Here is a 21,590-nt window from a genome sequence, read left to right as displayed (position 1 = left end):
CTCCAGTCTATGTTGCCTTTCACTCTATAAGCATTCATTAACCTCTACTGTTTCAAGTAGTTGTGACTGTGTAATATTGTGTAGAGGAAATACTGTATTTCTCCAGCATGCCACCGTTAAGTCTTCAGGATTCTCATGTTATTTGGCTTTCCTTTAAAACATAACAAGTGTGATATTTAATGTCTTTTATTTAAAGAGCATTCTTTCCGCTCTGTATGAAGTACAGCCTGCTGCATGCTTGCTACCAGGTCTCCAGAGGGTGGGTGTTATGCTCACATCCAGCAGGTGCATAATCTAGCTACGCATACAGTTGTATTAAAAATGTATTAACTGCACTTCGTGATTAACACTGACTGAAGGGCCTTGGAAAACAGAGCTCACTCAATAGCAATCCATTAATATCATCTTGGTTTACAATGAGACAAGTGATATAGAGAGGGAAGGCAGGAGGGTGGAGTAGTGAGCAAATGCATGTAAACTTCTTCAATCAACATTGGCATAATCGTTTTGGCTGTGGGCCATCAAGTCATCAATCCTAGCTTTAATAGAGAGTGTTGTAAGGAGATTTCTACCAGAAGGCCTCCTAATGAGAGCTGATTGCACTAAAAAGTGCTGCTTAGAGAATTTGTACCAAAGTGTGGATGGTAGACATTATAACTTACATTTTGAAAAAAGCACACCTTATGGGGAAAGAAAACAACACTGGAATAAATTGTCCTATTAAAATTTCAGGGTATTTTATATTAAAGGTGAAAAGGTTAAGGACACCTGGATGGTTAAGTCTGGTCAAAGGTGAATATGAGATGCAGTACTCATCTCAATTCAGGCTAAGGGAGCCGGCGTTTATCCACAGACTGCTTTCTGGATCATGAGGCCAACATGACTAAACCATGATGCAATGGGATACTGTGACGAGTGCCAGAGTGCATGGAAACCTTTTCCTTTCCACCACAGTGGTACCTATTTATCTGCTTGCACTGGTATGCTTTCAAACTGCTAGATTGGCAGAATCTGGGATAGAGCAATGGGATCTCTCCCAGTTGCATAGATTCGAACTGTCGACCTTCTGATTGGCAAGCCCAATTACTATTTTATATTAGAACCATGTCTGTGTGTCTGTGTGTGTATGTGTGTGTTTAGATACCTAGAGTAGTGATGGGGAACCTGTGACCCCCAGTCTAATTTCATGCTGCCCTCTGGATGTTGTATACATATGTATGCACACACAGTGTTTCACACACATACTGATTGATACAGTGTCTCAGTGCTACAGTATACATCGTTTTTTAGAAACAGCAGTTGACAGAAATTGGTATGTTTGTCAGCTAGAGTCATAAACAGGCAAAAGAGCAGCAGGAGCATTATATGACTGTAGGAATACTGCTGGGATACATCATGGAGAATTCTGCTGAAGCATTATTCTGCTAAATAGCACCACCTACCCTCTCCAAACAATGAATGGTAAAGTGCAATAGAAGGCTAATTGAGTGTGGATGGTAATAGCAAGGAAATTTCTGATAATTGCTAGATCTGTGTTGAACAGAGTAGGATCTAGGGGAGGTTCATAATAACAAATGAAAACCCCAAACCAATACAGCTCATATTGTTGTAAAGATTGGGGAGGGGTGCTAAGTATTTGAAAGGAGAACTGTGAACATTAATAGAAATAATAATGAGAGTCCTAAAACTGTACTGACATGTTCCGTATTTTGTATACAGTGGTATCTCGGGTTAAGTACTTAATTCGTTCCGGAGGTCCATTCTTAACCTGAAACTGTTCTTAACCTGAAGCACCACTTTAGCTAATGGGGCCTCCCGCTGCTTCCGCACTACCAGAACACAATTTCTGTTCTCATCCTGAAGCAAAGTTCTTAACCCGAGGTACTATTTATGGGTTAGCGGAGTCTGTAACCTGAAGCGTATGTATCCCGAGGTACCACTGTATTTGTATTTCAAATGTTTTCTATTTTGATGATTCAAATGTTTGCTGTAAGTCATTTTGGGCACAACTTGTTGTGGAAAAGCAGGAGGCCCCATAAGCTAAAGTGGTGCTTCAGGTTAGGAACAGTTTCAGGTTAAGAACAGGCCCCTGGAACGAATTAAGTACTTAACCCGAGGTACCACTGTAAGAGCATCTGCTTCATGCAGAGGGTTCTAGGTTCAATCTCTGGGTAGGGCTGGGAATGCCTCTTGACTGAGACCCTGGTGAGCTGCTGCCAGAGCAGACAATATTGGACTAGATGGAGCAAATGCTCTGACAGCTTTCTATGTTTCTTAACCACCCCTCTCTGACTGTCACTTTTGCCCTTTATTAGTGTTTTCTCTAGAGTGCTTCTATATATTTTAATGAGATATTGCTGTATTTTAAATTCAAAGAGGCAGCTGTAGGTTTGCTTGAAATAGTCATGTGCCATTCACTGGGAGAATTAAGGTGCTGTTTATTGATGATTATGTCTGCCCTTTGTCTTTAACATATGCTATAGAAAAGTGTGAATGCACCATTCTATTCTGAGGCATGGGAAACTCTTTCTTAATACCTCTGCTGTTGAAATCCTCTTTATGCTTAATGTTTCTAAAATAATGAAGTAACCAGATTATGGTGCTTGATCATTGACCTTAGAAAATTATTAACATGTGCGTTTCTCTTCTTAATTGGCTAATGAGTCTACAATTCATCAGTTTCGTTTTGCTTCATATCTTTATATATAATTTCTGCAGAAGGTATTTGCCCATCTATGGATATCTATGTAAGATGTACTTGCTGGATTAGGAACCATATGTATAAATCAGATGCCCACCTGAATGCACAATGAAATAAAAATACAATGGTACCTTGGTTTACAAACGTAATCCATTTGGAAGTCCATTCTTAAACCAAAGCATTCTTAAACCAAGGCGTGCTTTCCCATAACAGCGGGGGACTCAGTTTACAAATGGAACACACTCAACAGGAAGAAAAACATGTTCTGCTTCCAGTTTACAAACCAAAACACTTACCAGGAATCTTAGAATATTAGAACATATCTCAGTCTGGGCATGCCAGATTGAATTGCTTGTTGTCTTAAGAAACTCACACGAGTTTGCAACCAGCTTTCTGCTGCGTAAGAAGGGGAATGCACTCTGCTAAGTGAAGGAACTTGCTAGCGCAAGCTAGGAAGGATATTACTAAACAATGTATCATCTCCTGCCACCCTCAACATTCACACAAATGGATCAGATAAAAGACTCACCTAGTGCAGTATTCTTTCCCCACAGTGGTCAGCCAAAGGCAAATGGGAAACCCATAAACTTGAAGTGAGCACAAATAAGCCTCTCTTCACTTGCATTCCCCAGCCACTGGTTTTCAGAGATAGTACACAGCCATTGTAACTAGTAGCTATTGACTTAGTGTAGTATTCAATTATCTTTTACTCAGGGTAGACTGAATGAAACTATTGGACTGAGTTAGGTCCATTAATTTCAATAGGACTCCACTAAGTAAAACTTAGCTGAATGTCATCCTTAATTTTATTTTATTTTTTATCTCTCCCCCCCCCTCTCTCTCCCCCCTCCCTTTCTTTCTGCAAGAAGGAAACAGTACTAATTGCCACAGTGGAGAGCAGTTGGCCACAGAAAGGTTCATGGAGGGTTCTGGGTTTATGTCAAAATTGGAAGAGCAGGGGGTTTTTTTAACCAAAGTTGTCTAAATGAAAAATATTGCTGTACAAAGGACACATTGCACAGATCACTGCACCGCACAAAGCTTTGTGCCTGAACCCATAAAATGAAAGGTCACCACATATTTTCTTTCTTTCTTTTCTTTTCTTCCAAGCTTGTGGGACTTCAGCAGCAATTCAATGAGTTTCAAAAAGACTGAGGTGAAAAAAGGAGAAAAATTTTGGGGTCACTTTGCTGCTCCTTTTTCTTTACTCTAGAACTACTCATTCAAGCTGGTTTTGAGGTACGCATACCTCTTAAGAAAAGTCTTGCTATCGCTGTTTCATGTTTGAATGAGGAACACAGACAGCAAATTCGGAGAGATCCCACAGAAAGGGAAATTCAATATTGCAGTGCCTTATATGTACTTTTATCCCTGGGAGGGTGTGGTTATGTGCAAACCTGAGATTATGAGTGCCTTTCAAACAAGGTGTAATAATAATAATAATAATAATTAATAATAATAATATTTATACCCCACCCATCTGGCTGGGTTTCCCCAGCCACTCTGGGCAACTTCCAACAAAATATTAAAAATACAATAAAACATCAAACACTGAAAGCTTCCCTAAACCTTCAGATGTCTTCTAAAAGTCAGATAGTTGTTTATTTCCTTGACATCTGATGGGAGGGCATTCCACAGGATGGGCACCTCTACTGAGAAGGCCTTCTGCCTGGTTCCCTGTAACTTTGCTTCTCACAGTGAGGGAACCACCAGAAGGCCCTTGGAGCTGGACCTCAACTGAACGATGGGGATGGAGACGCTCCTTCAGGTATACTGGGCTGAGGCCATTCTTTCACACATTTGGCTTCAGTACATACATACTGGACCAAATTCCATAGCATGAAGATGTGTTTACCGTACTTACTCTCCTAGATAGCTGACCTGGTTGCTATCTGCCATTGAGTGGAATAGGAGGGGAGGCAGAAAATTCTGACCCACAATTCACTAGCAGCAAAAGCCCCAGAGGGAAGCTTAGCTTCAATTAGTGCTATGGGGAGCTGGATAAGTCCTGCTGCTGTCCACTTGCAAGCCACTGCTGAAGATTTGGCTCCAAAGGGTGTAATTCTGAAGGTGAAGGGTCTACCTGTATTTGCTTTTATTCTGGAATGTTTGTTGGCTCTCTGTAGCCCATTCATTGGAACGAGTTTTTGCTGGGGTGAGAGACCGGTTGTGTGTAGAGCATGGAGTGCAGGACACAGCCACTTGACCAGCTCAGGGTGAGAGCCTGTAGTGGGCAGTGGAAAAGAATCTTCTTGGGTGAGAAACTCTGTGCCCTGTGCTAACCCAGATTAGGTTATTTCATTAGAGCTCCTTTGGCTCCTGTCATCCAGTGCTGAGATTCCACAGAGGATGTGCAGAATGTCTCTCTGGTTTTCTTCACCATTTCATCACATGAAGCTTTGTTTTTATTTCCTGACTAGCAGAAGACTTCCCATTGACTCAAAAGGTTTACTTTTCTTGTCAGCTGAGCACTAGCCATCTCTGGATATTTGCCTGTTCTAATAGGAGTGGTCTATTAGGATAGAAAAATGCATTGATTTGATACTTCTATGAATTGTACTATGTACTATGTACTATGCTTTATAATGTGTAGACCATGACAAACAGAGAATTAGAGTTGGGTTTTGGATCAGTGATCTACACTTTTGTATGGCTAGCAATTCTTTCAGGGATGGGATGGGAAAGCTGTAAATTTCATGGTCCTTTGCATAGGGTGCACTGGCATTTAAATAGTATTATGTTCTTTGTCTGAAATTCCATTATATGCACATTATCCCAGGTATTTGTGGGATTCAGCCCAAAGTCTCAATGCTACTGTTTTTTGGTCAGTTACAGCTGCATGGAAGGGTTGTAATACAATCTTAAACCCCTTTTCCACAATATGTTGGTCCTGTGGGTCTTCATTACAGTAGCTAGACTACTACTAGACCAGAGTATCTCTTTCACAGAGTGCAGTTTTAGTTTTAAAATATTTGCTTAGTGAAAATGCAGCAGTCAATCTGTAAAGTAATGCAATAGAAAACATAAATAGTCTTTGACAGATGTGTGTTAGGAAATAATTTTGATAAATGTTTCCTTTTGCTGACAAAGAGTTTTAAGCAATGATGTTTTTGAACTCGATAGCTAAAGTTCCAGTTGGATACCCATTTTTCATCTGGCCTGGTCATTAGATTTGCTTTCACTGTTTGAGCCATGATTTGAATCCAGGTTTCCCTGGTCCAAGACAATTACCAGTACACCATAATAGTCAGCTGAGCATCCATTTTCCTCAAAGATCTCTCTACAGAAGGGTTGAGCCAAAACAAACCATGCAGTTTCACTTTTTAAATGTTTATGTACCTCCCCCCCCCCAGCAACAACTGGTGCTCAATCTTTTGAAAATACAATTATTAAAACCAACTAAAGGCAGACAATAAATCAATGCAGATGCAGCATATTATATACACCCCCTCAATCCCATCAACACCATGAATTCATTTAAGAAAATGTGCATATGTTTGCTTAATTTTAATTTTTATTCTCATTACAACAGCACACACACACATATATAGTAGAAAAGGGAAATTAGGAAGTGTGAGGATTCAGCAGGAATGTGTGAACATGTGAGCATTGCCATTTGATTATTATAGTTCTTAGGCTGCCTCTGATACTTGAATCTTTAGCAGCCTTTTAATGGTTTCAACTTGAATTGCAATTTTGCATTTGTTGACAGGTGAGGTAATGGCGTTCTTCATTTGATTCATGAATTGACTTTGATTTCTCTCATTTTTTGGTGTCATGTGATTACCGAGCAATTCTTGATCTATGTAATATCCCAAGATATGCATGACAAGATGAGTTTGGCTGCATCCCCTACCCAGCCTGCCTGCCAGCACTACTAACATGTGGGCCACAGCACTATCATAGGAACTTAAAATTTTGCATCCAACCCCCCCCCCCAAAGGTTGTGACCAAAATTAAGCAAACATTTTATAGTTTTGCATATATGGCGCCAACTCACAAATTTTATTTTCGACTGTAGCAGAATGAGAGATGAGGACTGGGGACAGGTGAAGTCTGTGGTGCAAACTTAAAGGCCTTTCAGTAATAAAATTCCCAGAAGTATCTGTGTTAGTTTTTTTTACTAATGGGCATAAAGATGACTTGTAAATGTTATCTTGGCAAACAATGTATCTATTTTTGACATGTCCCCCCTCCAGAAAAAGCATATATTTTCACTTGCTTTTTTCTTTTTTGTCTGTAAAGACTTTGCCCACTCATTCACTGAGCACACACATTTTTGAGGATTTTATATTCACATGAGTATTTTAAAAAGAGAGCTGTATCAATAATTATTAGGAATGTAAGTTACAAGTCCATTTCAACATGTAGCTCTTTACCAATAAGAGATTCTATGAAATTCACTGACAAGTCAACCGCAGCACAGATGATACTCCTGGGGTTTGCTTCCTTCCAGCATTTAACCATTACAGCTTTCTTCTACACTAGCAGTGTGGGGCTGTTTTTCTATATGTAGTTGTGAAACTTCAAGCTATGACATATGCCTTGAAGCACTGTGGTGGTGATGATAATGATGATAAGAGCCCAAGGCAAGAGAACATGTCTCATTCCCAAGAAAAGCCATACTTTGGCCTCCAGTTGACTCTGTGAAGGACAGATATGATGGCAGAAATTGAAATAATAGTTGTATTTTCACCATCTTTACTTGTCCCATGATGGCTGCTGAGTATGTTGAATAGTGAAGGACTTAGGTGAAACTGAGTTTCTGAGGCAATCTGATATTTGATGGTTTCAGTAAGCTTGTCTAAAATGTCAGGTTCCCATCACACATTGGACATGTTTATACAACAATTTGGAAAATATGGGGAATGAAAGGGGAAATGTGAAAATAGAAACAGAAGCAGGTGAACAGGTACATGGAGAACACATGATGCAACTACTATATGAAGGATTTCCATTTGGAAACATTAAACTAGTGTGATTCTTTTATTTCTGGGTGTGCTTTTGTACATGTATTAGGATGTGAGAGTTCCCAGTTTTTGTTGAAAAAGCTATCAGTCTGGTGCCAACACAGTTTGAGATGTGAAAACTTTTCTAGCCTTGATTTTCTGCACGGGCAGGTAACAAGATAAATTCCTTATGCAACAAAAGTAATGGGATAATCACCAGTCTTATTCACTAGGTCTTAAGAGTGATACTTACACTGTGAATGACTGATTTAATCCTAACTGAGGTATTTTTATGTTCTGTTTCTTTACAGTTAGCTGCCCTGGAGAGACAAATCTTTGACTTTCTTGGCTTCCAGTGGGCTCCTATCCTTGGTAATTTCCTGCACATAATAGTTGTCATTTTGGGTTTGTTTGGAACCATACAATACAGACCTCGGTATATAGTTGTGGTAAGTTTTGAGTTCATTGATTTTTATTAAAATGGATAATATAATATTTCAGCTCAGTTATAATTTAAAACACCTGAATAATGTGGGTGGGTGTTGTTGTTTTTTTAATAAATGCAATATTATATTTTTGTTCAGTTCTCCAGTATGCTTCATCTTTTTGTACCACGAATATTGTCAATCTCCTTTTGAGCAGGAAAATGAGTACTAAAACCTGAGCAGAATATTAGAATTAAATCATATGTCCGCAGAAATGTGAAACAGATACAAATATGTTCTACAAGCAGTATCCTCTGAAAATGTCACACCTTAGTTGGAGTAATTTACCTCAAGCAGTTCTGCATTCAGGTCTCCCTAATAGCTGGCTGGGCATTGGTAAGAGAAGCAGTCCCAGGGGATATGACACTCCCTGCCCCCAGCCAGTATTGATGAATATGGAGGCAGCTAGTATGTAGCGCTGATACCTTCCTACCACCAGAGAGGAGTCCCATGAATGGAGAAGCTCCACCACACTACCCTCTGTGTCCAAGCAGGCAGAAAGCCAACAGGAAGGCCCAATACATGACATTTGACAGCTAAGGGTGGGACACCACCAGCTTTAGACCCATTTTAAAGTAATTTTTGCAGTCATGAACTAAAACAAGATAAATTCCTTGTTATGTGACAAGAATTCCTTATGGATGTAAAGCCCCACAGATCCTTGGGCTGGCTAGCCTGGAGCTGATGGAATGAAAAGGGGTGGGGCAAGAAAAACTTAACCCACTTTTCTAGCTGGCATGAACCTCTACGTTTTGGGATATAGCTGTATATCCACCTTTTTTCTCTCCCTGCCCCCCCCCCGCCAACCAATTTGGATAGCTCTGCCCTTCATTTGTTCACCATTTCTGATTTTTATCATGACCTTTTAAATAGACTCAGGAGAGAACCTCCTCCCCAGTGAATTCGCTATTTCTGCAATTCACACTCCCTTCCCCAACCAATTAATTGAGTTTTGGAGGTCATGTGAGACTGCTTTGAATTCCTGCAGACTTTAGTGACTGAGCCTGAAGGCAATGAATGATAGGAATTTTAAAAAATAAATAACACTGGAGTGCCCATAGGCTTTTACATCAATTATGTAAACTTCCACAATTCTAAGCACAGGCCATGTATAACTTTCAGCTGCATAGTTTTCCACTGGAACACAGGGGAAAGAACAGGGGATCTCTACAGCTTAACCTATCCAGAAATCAAGCATTCTGAAGCCATCTGAAAAACTAGCTTCCTTCACATACCGCTGACCCCTCGCTGGCTGGAAAGGTTGAATGCTTATTGCTTTCCCCCTGAAAATGTCAGCGTTTGGGATCTCTCTGTAATTTTATCAGTAATGGCTTTTGAGGTATAAAGATCACTACTTCTTTTTTAAAGGATATCTATTGGAGAATTTTTATAAAGCATGCTTTTAAAGTTTATTTCTGTATTGATGATTTGAGTCCTATAGTTCTTTAAGTATGGTGACACCGCAGAGACCTTCAGAATGAAAGTCTTGATGAAGACTAGCCCTTTGTCAGAGGACCTTAAGGGGGTTTTTGGGGGAGGCATAATTTTCATGTGGTTGGGGGTGCTTTTGAAAAATCAGCTTTACCTTCTCATCTGGAAAACATTTGAAAAGGTCCTAATTGCCTTCTGTGCATTACCATAAAATTCAGCATTCTTTCTCTGCCCCCCTCCCCATTGACCCCTGTCCCACCACTGCCCAGGCCTCTCCAGAGTGGGTAGAAATGGGTGCAAATAAGACTGGAAAGGCTTTACCCTTGGACTTCCTAATTACTGTAAGTCATTATACAGAGACATCTTGTCGTAAGTACAGTCTTGGTGAATAGTGTGTTAAGTAGCTGGCATAATACTTGCGCAGGTACAGAATCCCACAAATTAATTCACTCAGCTTCAGAATGGGGCCAGTCAGCCTGAATTTCTGATTCCTATTTCTTATACCAAGGCTATAGAAAACTTAAGGGTGCTTCATGTACCGTATATACTCGAGTATAAGCCGACCCGAATATAAGCTGAGGCACCTAATTTTAGGGGGGAAACTGGGAAAACTTATTGACTTGAGTCTAAGCTGGTTTACCACACCACAAACCTGGTGGTGGCGGCAGCAGAGGAGAAGAACAAGCAGCCTGAAAGGGCTGCTTTCGGGCTGCTCGCTCATCCTCCACCACCGGCAGAGGCAGAGGAGGAGGAAGGAGCTGGTGAAAGGGCTTCTTTTGGGCTGCTGCTTCCCCCTCCACTGCCCCCGACAGTGGAAAAAGTGGCGGAGGAGGAAGGAGCAGCCACTCGTCCCTCCGCAACTGCTCGCCTCACTCGAGTATACGCCGAGGCAGGCTTTTTCAGTATAAAAAATATGCTGAAAAAGTTGGCTTATATTCGAGTATATACGGTATTTTGGGAGCCATATGTGTGTTCTTTAAAGACATGAACACTTCATAGGGAACGCTGGCCAGTCATGGCTCCTTGGCATGTGAGTATACCACTAGTGCTTAACATGAGCCCCTACAGATGGTCCCTCTCAGCGCGTGCAGGCTTCGGCATGCAGGCAACTCTCCGCAAGCAGCAGGAGCGCTCCCGCTGCTTGCGGAGAGGTCCACGAAGCCTGGAGAACAAGAGGGGTCAGTGCACAGCTGATGAAAACCCCAAATTAACAATCTCAGGAAATTAGAATATTAAATGGAATCAGCTAAACAATGATTGCAATAGCAGTATTGGACCTCTGAGAAGTAGAAGCATGCATATGTACTCACTTCTTGGTTTGGGCCCTTTTTGCATCAATTACTGCCTCAATGCTGCGTGGCATGGATGCTATCAGCCTGTGGCACTGCTGAGGTGTTATGGAAGACCAGGAAGCTTCAATAGCAGCATTCAGCTCTTCTGCATTGCTCGGTCTCATGTCTCTCATCTTTCTCTTGGCAATGCCCCATAGATTCTCTATGGGGTTCAGGTCAGGCGGACCAACAGTGGACCAACACCAGCTGATGACATGGCTCCCCAAATCAACACAGACTGTGGAAACTTCACACTGGACTTCAAGCATCTGGCATTGTGTGCTTCCTCATTCTTCCTCCAGACTCTGGGGCCTTGATTTCCAAATGAGATGCAAAAGCTGCTCTCATCAGAAAAGAGATTTGGGGAGCTATGTCATCAGCTGGTGTTGGTTCACTGTGCTTCATCAAGTCCAGGGTCAATGCATCCTTCTACCAGGAGATTTTGGAGCATTTCATGCTTCCTTCCGCAGATGAGCTTTATGGGGATGCTGACTTCATTTTCCAGCAGGACTTTGGCACCTGCCCACACTGCCAAAAGTACCAAAACCTGGTTCAGTGCCCAAGGGATTACTGTGCTTGATTGGCCAGCAAACTCGCCTAACCTGAACCCCATTGAAGCTTCCTGGTTTTCCATAACACCTCAGCAGTGCCACAGGCTGATAGCATCCATGTCATGCCTATCTCATATATTAGTTTCACCTTTTAAGTTGAATTACTGAAATAAATGAACTTTTCCACGATATTCTAATTTTCCAAGTTTCACTAGTAATTATCCCTACAAGCACACTTTTGCAAAACTACCTCCCCCCCCCCACCCAATTTCTTTGTTTGATATATGGCAAAGCTTCAGCTGTTTCAAGAAAGTGCTTTTCAGTTCAATTTTTTATATATATATTCCTTCCACATTTTCTCATAGCATGGGAGATTCCCAAGCTGTTACTGATTAAGGATGATAAGAGTGTATTTGCTCAGTTTTCTCTTAGTACCGCTGGTGTTTTACATCTGTGAAGTGATGCTTCACATAGCTAAAATTGGCCAAATATAGTCCGGGGGGTGGGGGAAATGAAATAAAATCAATTTACACGTTTCTCCAAGAAATGAAAATAGGACATGTTTTCCCTCCAGGGGAGCACAGAGGGATTTAATATTTGCATAGATAATTTTATGCTACCTAGTGTGCTCTTGCAAAGTCGGAATGTATGTAATATAAATGCCTACAGAGAAAGAGTTAGATTAGGGCAGGAAAGAAACCAAATCTTTTGAGAGTAATAAATGCAATACGTACAAGGAGTGAAACCAGATTACTTGGATTTAAGCCAGCGTGGACAGCGGAGAGCAACAAGAAAGGCAATTCCACACTGACTTCAAAAATATGTTTGATAAGGCAGAGCTTTTCTGTGGAAAAAGTGATTTTGAGGAATTTTCTGTCCTATTGTCTTGTCCTGTAATTTCCCTGGTCAATCACAAGCCGAGCTGGACTGGGTCAGGGATTATTGTAAAAGGCATTTCGAAGACACAAGAGCCTGGAGCGGGCATTCTTGGTGCTTTGCTGAAGGCAACGACTGATTGAACAGCTACAAAGACAGTGTGACTGATAGATTTCTTATCAGCTGCTCCACAGAATTCCACACACTCTGATGCTCCCTGCATAGTCTACAATTGGCATAGTCCCACTATATGAGTTCTTGATTTCCTATCAGATATTTATTGAACTTCAGGGTGCTTACATTGTTTCATTGCCTTATCTCAGAGGTGACTTCGCTACAGCAACAGGTGAAATTATGTGTAGAACTGGATTTTGATGGGTCTAACAAGGCTATTGGGACACAGGTGGGGCTGTGGGTTAAACCAAGAGCCTAGGGCTTGCCGATCAGAAGGTCGGCAGTTCTAATCCCCGTGATGGGGTGAGCTCCCATTGCTCAGTCCCAGCTCCTGCCAATCTAGCCGTTCAAAAGCACGAAGTGCAAGTAGATAAATAGGTACCGCTCCAGCGGGAAGTTAAATGGTGTTTCCGTGCGCTGCTCTGGTTCGCCAGAATCAAATTAGTCATGCTGGCCACATGACCCAGAAGCTGTACGCTGGTTCCCTTGGCCACTAAAGCGAGCTGAGTGCCGCAACCCCAGAGTCATCCGCAACTGGACCTAATGCTCAGGGGTCCCTTTACCTTTTAACAAGGCTAAATCCACCTGCTACTTTTTAAATGTCATTCATCACATGTGGAGGGTGGCGTGGGATTGCACCTCTTGGCTGCAAGCTCAAGCCATTGTGCTTTCATCTGGCTTGTGAACAGATTCCTAAATGCACACAGAGTCACTATGGGGGGGGGGGGTAAAGTCCCCAACTATATGTTGATTTGGTTCACAGCTTCACTTGAATGTGCAGAGTATATGATCACTGAGCACCATGAAGCTATCATTTCATTACATTATGCATTTGGATGTTTTTTCGACCTTGCTTCACTGCTTCTGAACTAGTACATTTGGATTGTTTGCACCAAACCATTCCTATTATGCAACAAAGATTTTCCATTGACAATGCTTTCTGTCCTGCAAATTAACTTTGAATTTTGCAAACCAGCACAAAATAAGATCAAAAACACTTTTCGATATCTAAGTGCAGCCTGTGTTTTCCAATGATAGTTTCTGTGGTTCCAAGTGTAGCATCCATCACTTCTACCAAGCATTTTTTTACCTGTAACTTCCTCCCTTCAGCCTTCAGGCATATATGTATGGATGGATGCATGTGTGTGTGCCTTGCTATAATAAACACTCATGATATGGTAGGATATAAAAGATACAACCAACCAAAATTCAGGCTCCCCCCCTTTTTATTTGCACTTTTATATCTGCACATATGTTCTCCATGTGATTTGAAGTTACTGTAATCTAATGCTGGCAATTCTTTAGCAAAATTTATCCCAGCATCTGATTCCCAACTTTTCAGGCCATTTAGCAGAATAAGGCTATACAATCAAACCTTGGTTGTCAAACGTAACCCTTTCCAGAAGCCCATTCGGCTTCCAAAATGTTTGACAACTGAGATGTGGCTTCCAATTGGTTACAGGAGCTTCCTGCACTCAAGTGGAAGCCACGTCGGATGTTTGGCTTCTGAAAAATGTTCGAAAACTGGAGCATCTACTTCCGGGTTTTCGGCTTTCGGGAGCCGAAACATTCTAAAACGGAGGCATTCGGGATCTGAGGTTTGACTGTATTGCGATTATTTCAGTGCATTTCTATGTATAGATACATTGTGAAGAGGAAAAGGTAGAATACAAAAACTGTAAATCACTCAACGTTTTGGAATTTACTGGTGTCAATAGGTTAATCTAGCACCATAAATAATAAATCTAGCTTTTCCTTGTGTTTCGTTACAGAAGGAAAGAATATTGGATTTGCAATTGGCTACAGTTCTAGGGGCTTTCTGCCAAGAGAAATCTTCTGCTCATGGTTCCCAGAAGTGCTGTACCTATTGATCTTTTTATATTATTGATCTACACCTTGTGTACAGTGTTTTCATCTTCTCTTTTTCTCTTTTTCTCCACCCTAGTACTCGGTATGGACTGCTATCTGGGTCACATGGAATGTTTTCATTATCTGCTTCTATTTGGAAGTAGGTGGGCTTTCTAAGGTAGGTTCCATGTAAATCCTGGTTTGGGGGAGGATAGGACAATGATGTTTTGATAATAACATTACAGAAGGAATATTCTTTTTAAAAAACAAAACCATCAGACATCATTGGGTTGCTTTGCTGATCATTTGCCAGTCTGTCTGTTATAGTAAATGTTTGGGCTGCCTCACCTATTTTTTCTTGTAGAGGGTGATCACTGAGTGCAGCTGGCCACGGGAAACATATTAGTTACTAACAGGGCTTTCTTTTCAGCTGGAATTCAACGGAACTCAGTTCTGGCACCTCTCAGGTGGGTGCCATTGTATTATAAGAGAGGTGTTCATTGTGAGTTCTGGCACCTTTTTTTCCTAGAAAAATAGCACTGGTTATTGGTCGCTCTGGAATTGCATTTTGCAAATAAGAGTGTGCTAAAAATGTTTTAAATATATAAGTAACATTTTAAATAGTGTAGCATTTTAACACATAACAGCATGAAAACAAGTACCAACAGCTGTTTGGAGCACCATTATGCAAAAACAGCCTAATGCTATTTCATGACTATAATTCTATTTCTATTTCACAATATTAAATAAAAATCACAGATGAGAGCCTACATGTTATTTTGGTTTCCTGGAGAGTTAACAGCAGTATCTTTTACTTTCAGAATGTGTAACTGCTCAGGGTACAGAAACCCCACCCCCAAAGCTTTTTTTACAAAATCCAAACCATCTCCCATCAGCTCAGTAGTTTGAATAGGCCTCTGAGAATGCCCAATAAAGGAAATACAGTAGTATTTTTAAGTTAATAATAAACAAACTTAAAAGGAAATGTTAATATAAATCCCAAGGATTATTCTGTCACCTATTCAGTAGCATGGGAGTGGGTGGGCAGGCTGAGTGTGAATGAACCTTTGACACAGAAGAATTCTAATAAAAAAGTAAATGTGTATATATTTAATGAAATCGGCAAGTACATGGCATAGTAACAGAGAAGAACTTGTTCTAAGCGGTGTCTAAAGCATTAAAATATCTATGCAAGTTTCTTACACACACAACGTCAGCTGACCTGGTGGGTCCTCTGTTTCTTTTCTTCTGCTCATGTGGTTTCTCCTAATCTTTCAGCTACATCATAGACCCCACAAGTCCTATAGTATTTCATGGTAATAAAGTTCATTCTGGGTTTTCTGACTATTTTAATCATCATACCTAAATAATATCCAGGTGTTGTTTTGATTTATTTGTATTTCTGGTCCTGAAGGTTTATTGTTAGTCTGATAATTTTTTCTACAGCATTTTTTGTTTTTTGTCTGTTTTTTTCAAGGTGGACTTTCAAAGTGAAACTTCATTTTCTTTTATTACACCACAGTTTTGATTATAAATTTCATTTGGAGCAAAAGTCTCCAAGATATCTGAGTTAGCCTTTCTTTCTGATGTTCTTTATTATATTCACCCTTTTCTGTTTCAGACAATTTTGCATGATTTTTGGTTTGTATTGAAAATATAAACTTTTTAGGCAAGATCCAATGTTGAGGGGAGATTTTATGCTTGTTCCGTGCATGCACAACCAGAGTACTGTTTTCAGAAGTTGTCAGAGTTCAATCTGTAGTTTGGCAATAAGGTATGAAAACTTCAAAGTGGGAAAGGTGTTAATATGTGCATGTCTCAAAAGGCCTCTACAGTTCTGATCTAGGTAGAGCAAGTTGCTCACTAGGAACTGTCCATGGTGCTGCAGTAGCCGACCTCCCTTGCTGCCTTGCCCTGTAGGCTCCTCAGTGGAACAAGAACAGACCAGCATGCTAGGTTTTTTTAAACAAAGCTTTGTAATGCTCTGCTATTCACTGATAGTTAATGAGTTTGGGAAGAGGTGAGGTTATGTTTTTACTATTATTTCAAACAAAACAGACTGGTGAGGCTAAACCAGTGACTGAGCTAGAAGTATATACTATATAACCAGACAATGCAGGACCAAGAGCGGTGATGGAAAGAGATGGTTGAGTTTCAGAAGCCGAAAGTCACCTCATTTCCTCCAATCTCAATCATTGCCTCCATTCTCAACCAGGCTTACTATCAGAGATGCCAGCTTGCATCTGTTTCAGTGTTGCAGACTATGATGCTGCTGGGCTAGTGGTGAGTGAGGTCAAAACAAGAATGGGCATGCTACACCACACGCAAACCCAGACACATTGCACCTCCACCCCCAGCATATCTCCCCTCCCCACATGCAGTCACTGCACACAGCATGTGGATGCTTAACCCTTCCTGTCCCAGCAGCGACCCCACCCTCCTTAAAACAACCTCACGCTGCAGTTAGGCATTAGAAAATATCTAACTAGTGGAGAGGCTAACTCAGGAGGGGCTGTTGTGAGCGAGATGGCGAGGCCACATGAGGTGCATCCAGCCCATGGCTCAACTGGTTGCCTATGGTATGGAACAAGAGTCCCTCAAAGTCTTTCTCCACTCCCTGCAAGCTTCAGAATAACTTTTTGTAGGTATGCTTCACTTATACAACTGCATTCCTGAGGACTTAATTAGAAAGCCTTTCCAGATGGTGCCAAAAATAGTTTTGTATTTTCCCAGGTGACATTTACAGTGGTTTCATAGAATTGCATAAAAACAGGATCATAAAACAGCAATATTGTTTTAAGTAGGAAATTCATTTTCTTTTATTATACCACAGTATCCCATTCTGCAACTGCAAGGGAAAGAACTGAGGGTTTCGATGGTGGATAGAAAAACATTACCTGGATTCAGGATCTATCTGTAGATGGATAGCAGCAGGGGTGAACTTCGGTCTTCAGAAGGCCAAAATTTAACATGGGTTGCAGTGCCCAGGGCTGTGTGGAGGTGATGGAGGGTGGGAGGGAAATATGCATGCACATTCAACTGCCTAACAGCGTCTGTGTCACCCAGGAGATTGCAGCCACAGAGATAAGAAAAGAGGAGTCATTCCAATGTCTGGAGAGGTCATTTCTTGGTTCTCATGGAGAAGCCATTTTCAATGAAACCCAGCAACGGAAGTTTACAGCTATATTGAGGCAGCACCAAGTGTTGTGCCCCAAACAATTTTGCACCCTGGGCAACCACCCTTGTACCCCCCCCCCACACATTCCACCACTGCTGCCACCCCACCTGTCACCTTCCATCCTGCTCAATTAACTTACATCATAGTTGTGGCACCTTGCAGTGCTCCCTAGGCTTGACATGCAGTATGGTGGAACCAGTCACGCTACCCTAAATCTGCCTCTCTTAGCAGTTCTACCTATTGAGAATCAACTGAGAAGTAGACCTGGGATGAAAGTTTCCCAGAGGCCAGCTATGTTCATGCCCCATCACCAGTCTTTTACCAGGTTGACCAGAAAGGATAGACCTGTTCTGTTGTGCTAGTTACCCTTTCACAGTTTTTACCACCCCACCTCCTGGGAAAAATCTCTGTGGGTACCTATGCCGGCAGAGGGAGAACTCAAAGCAGGGATGTTGCTTTTGAATGCAGCTCTGCCTTACTTCCTTGCTGTTGAGTGTTGTCCAAAACATATTTCAGCCAATCCTAAATACTTTTTGTACTATATAATCATAGAATTGTAGATTTGGAAGGGACCCCAAGGGTCATCTAGTATAACCCCCTGCAATGCAAGAATCTCAGCTAATGCATACCTGTCAGATTCAACCTCTGCTCAAAAACCTCCAAGGAAGGGGAGTGCACATTTTGCAGATACATCTTACAGTTAAGATAAAGAAAGTATGTGTGATACAATTATCTGCAGCTCCTATTCAAACCCTATTTAAAATGAAATGAATGGCCTTTGTTGGATACTACAATAGACGCCTTTGGCTTTTGTATTCTTTAAAATTCAGGTGGAAACCCACTTGTAAAATGCTTGCTTCTTGAGACTCTTCTCCCGTTTGAGGTTGGCACTTAAACAAAACCTCCCTTATTGTGCTCTCTTATAATTGTTAGGGTTGTTGTAAAATTGACCACATAAATATGATGAGTGAGCCCTGAAATGTTTTGAATTTATTTTATTTATTGAGTGCAGAAGGAGAAGAGAGTCTAGTTTAAAAGGAAGGCTCAAGGTTTCTGAAATCAATGATTCTGAGAATTGCCTAAGTGTTGAATGATATGCATGAATAATTTAAGACTGTTTTGTTTAAATGTGCAAAAGTCAAGTTATCCTTGCAGTGCGACACATTGTCAATTGCCAGCAATTTCCTATGTTTTTGAAAACCACAAGCAGCAATTTACAGGAAAGATTAGGGCTGTTACTATACAATGTGTGACATTTTCTTGATTTAAACTGTCATTCTGAAAAGCTGTTAAGAGAGATCTGGAGTTGGAGAGAGCATATAAAGTTTAGTGGATTTTTTATTTTTTTAAAGCTGAGCTTCAGTTTTATTTTATTTTTTGCTTGTTAAAAGCCAAGCACAGAAGTTGAAGTATGTGTGTATGCAGATTTGCATTTTCAAAGGAAATTGCATGTGGTCTCTTTTGGCATTCATGTGATGTGGCGGTATATGCTACAGCACTGACATTTTACATCTCCTAAGTACAATAACATAATTCTTAAATATCAACACTGTTCTAAGGATATGCCAGAAGTTTGATAGTAAGTGTTTCAGACAGCTGGCACCACAAAAATATATACTGCTTTTATCTCAACCTGTCTTTCTAGAAATAATGCTCAGGATTAATTTATTTTTAGGTTATCAAAAATCAACTCCACTTAAACTCATGCAGCACCTTTCTAGTTGCTTTATATGTAAAGACACTAGTCTCAATAATGATTCTTTAAATGGGATCATATACAACAAGCTTCACAATGATTTCTGTAGCCAGATTAGTTTCCAAACTAAATTCTGGGTTTGGTGTTGACTTGCTTCACATAGATCACTCCACATTCTGTCACCAGGCAATGTATTTTTTTTTTTGTTTGTTTGAAGGAACTGTTTATTACACAGCACAAAATACACATAGCAGTAACTTGAGGTTATGGCAAAATCAGGTCCACTTGGAATGCACAGAATTCATTCAACTTAATAATAATAATAATAATAATAATTTATTATTTGTACCCCGCCCATCTGGCTGGGTTTCCCCAGCCACTCTGGGCGGCTTCCACAAAAACCAGAAATACACTAAAATATCACAGATTAAAAACTTCCCTGAACAGGGCTGCCTTAAGATGTCTTCTGAAAGTAAGGTAGTTATTTATCACTTTGACATCTGATTGGAGGGCGTTCCACAAGGCGGGTGCCACTACCGAGAAGGCCCTCTGCCTGGTTCCCTGTAGCTTTGCTTCTCGTAATGAGGGAACCGCCAGAAGGCCCTCGGCGCTGGACCTCAGCGTCCGGGCAGAACGATGGGGGTGGAGACGCTCCTTCAGGTATACTGGGCCGAGGCCGTTTAGGGCTTTAAAGGTCAACACCAGCACTTTGAATTGTGCTCGGAAACGTACTGGGAGCCAATGTAGGTCTTTCAAGACCGGTGTTATGTGGTCTCGGCGGCTGCCCCCAGTCACCAGTCTAGCTGCCGCATTCTGGATTAGTTGTAGTTTCCGAGTCACCTTCAAAGGTAGCCCCACGTAGAGCGCATTGCAGTAGTCCAAGCGGGAGATAACTAGAGCATGCACCACTCTGGCGAGACAGTCCGCGGGCAGGTAGGGTCTCAGCCTGCGTACCAGGTGGAGTTGGTAGACAGCTGCCCTGGATACAGAATTGACCTGCGCCTCCATGGACAGCTGTGAGTCCAAAATGACTCCCAGGCTGCGCACCTGGTCCTTCAGGGGCACAGTTACCCCATTCAGGACCAGGGAGTCCCCCACACCAGCCCGCCCCCTGTCCCCCAAAAACAGTACTTCTGTCTTATCAGGATTCAACCTCAATCCATTAGCCGCCATCCATCCTCCAACCGCCTCCAGGCACTCACACAGGACCTTCACCGCCTTCACTGGTTCTGATTTGAAAGAGAGGTAGAGCTGGGTATCATCTGCATATTGATGGACACCCAGTCCAAACCCCCTGATGATCTCTCCCAGCGGCTTCATATAGATGTTAAAAAGCATGGGGGAGAGGACGGAACCCTGAGGCACCCCACAAGTGAGGGCCCAGGGGTCTGAACACTCATCCCCCACCACCACTTTCTGAACACGGCCCAGGAGGAAGGAGCGAAACCACTGTATAACAGTGCCCCCAGCTCCCAGCCCTCCTAGACGGTCCAGAAGGATGTTATGGTCGATTGTATCAAAGGCCGCTGAGAGATCCAGCAGAACTAGGAAACAACTCTCACCTTTGTCCCTAGCTCGCCGGAGATCATCAACCAGCGTGACCAAGGCAGTTTCAGTCCCATGATGAGGCCTGAATCCCGATTGGAAGGGATCCAAATGGTCCGCATCCTCCAGGCGTGCCTGGAGTTGTTCAGCAACCACGCGCTCAATCACCTTGCCCAAGAATGGAAGATTTGAGACTGGGCGATAGTTGGCCATACTGGCCGGGTCTAAAGATGGTTTTTTAAGAAGCGGTTTGATGACCGCCTCCTTCAGCGGATCTGGGAATGCTCCCTCACAGAGGGAAGCATTCACCACCCCGCAGAGCCCATCGCCCAGCCCTTCCCGGCTTGCTTTTATTAGCCAGGATGGGCAAGGATCCAGGAGACAGGTGGTTGGTTTCACGCGTCCAAGCAGCCTGTCCACATCCTCGGGGGTAATGGATTGAAATTGATTCCATGCAACTTGACCAGGCAGAGCTCTAGCACTCTCCCGCCCCAGCCCTGCTCCCACGGTGGTGTCTAGCTCCTTCCGAATATGAGTGATTTTATCCGCAAAAAACTTTGCAAAATCGTTGCAGGAGATCTTGGGGTCTTTACAAAGCCCCGGTGGTAAAGGTGGTTCTGTTAAATTACGAACCACCTGAAAAAGTCTCCTACTACTATTTTCTGCAGATGCAATAGAGGCGGTGAAGAAAGTCTTCTTCGCCGTCGCTATCGCCACTTGGTAGGCTCGACGTTGAGCTCTAACCTGTGTCCGGTCAGATTCGGAGTGAGTTTTTTGCCACCGACGCTCTAGCCGTCTCAACGATTGTTTCATCGCCCTCAGCTC

The 21,590-nt window shown here is 42.0% G+C and overlaps 1 protein-coding gene across 2 annotated transcripts in view; it reads left to right on the top strand.

The window, feature by feature from the left end:
- The window catches only part of NKAIN3 (sodium/potassium transporting ATPase interacting 3), a 200,561-nt gene that overhangs the window by 77,852 nt on the left and 101,119 nt on the right, over positions 1–21,590 (top strand). For both annotated transcript variants that reach the window (XM_081917666.1, XM_081917667.1), the window contains exons 2-3: positions 7,962–8,099; positions 14,444–14,524. In XM_081917666.1, the coding sequence (XP_081773792.1) occupies positions 7,962–8,099; positions 14,444–14,524 (219 nt within the window). The remainder of the gene's footprint in view (positions 1–7,961; positions 8,100–14,443; positions 14,525–21,590) is intronic.

The sequence above is a fragment of the Podarcis melisellensis genome (genome assembly GCF_964234715.1).
Source record: "Podarcis melisellensis genome assembly, chromosome: 7".
NCBI classification, from domain to species: domain Eukaryota; kingdom Metazoa; phylum Chordata; class Lepidosauria; order Squamata; family Lacertidae; genus Podarcis; species Podarcis melisellensis.
The sequence above is the reverse complement of the archived record's forward strand: the minus strand, read 5'-3'. Positions and strand labels throughout refer to the sequence as shown.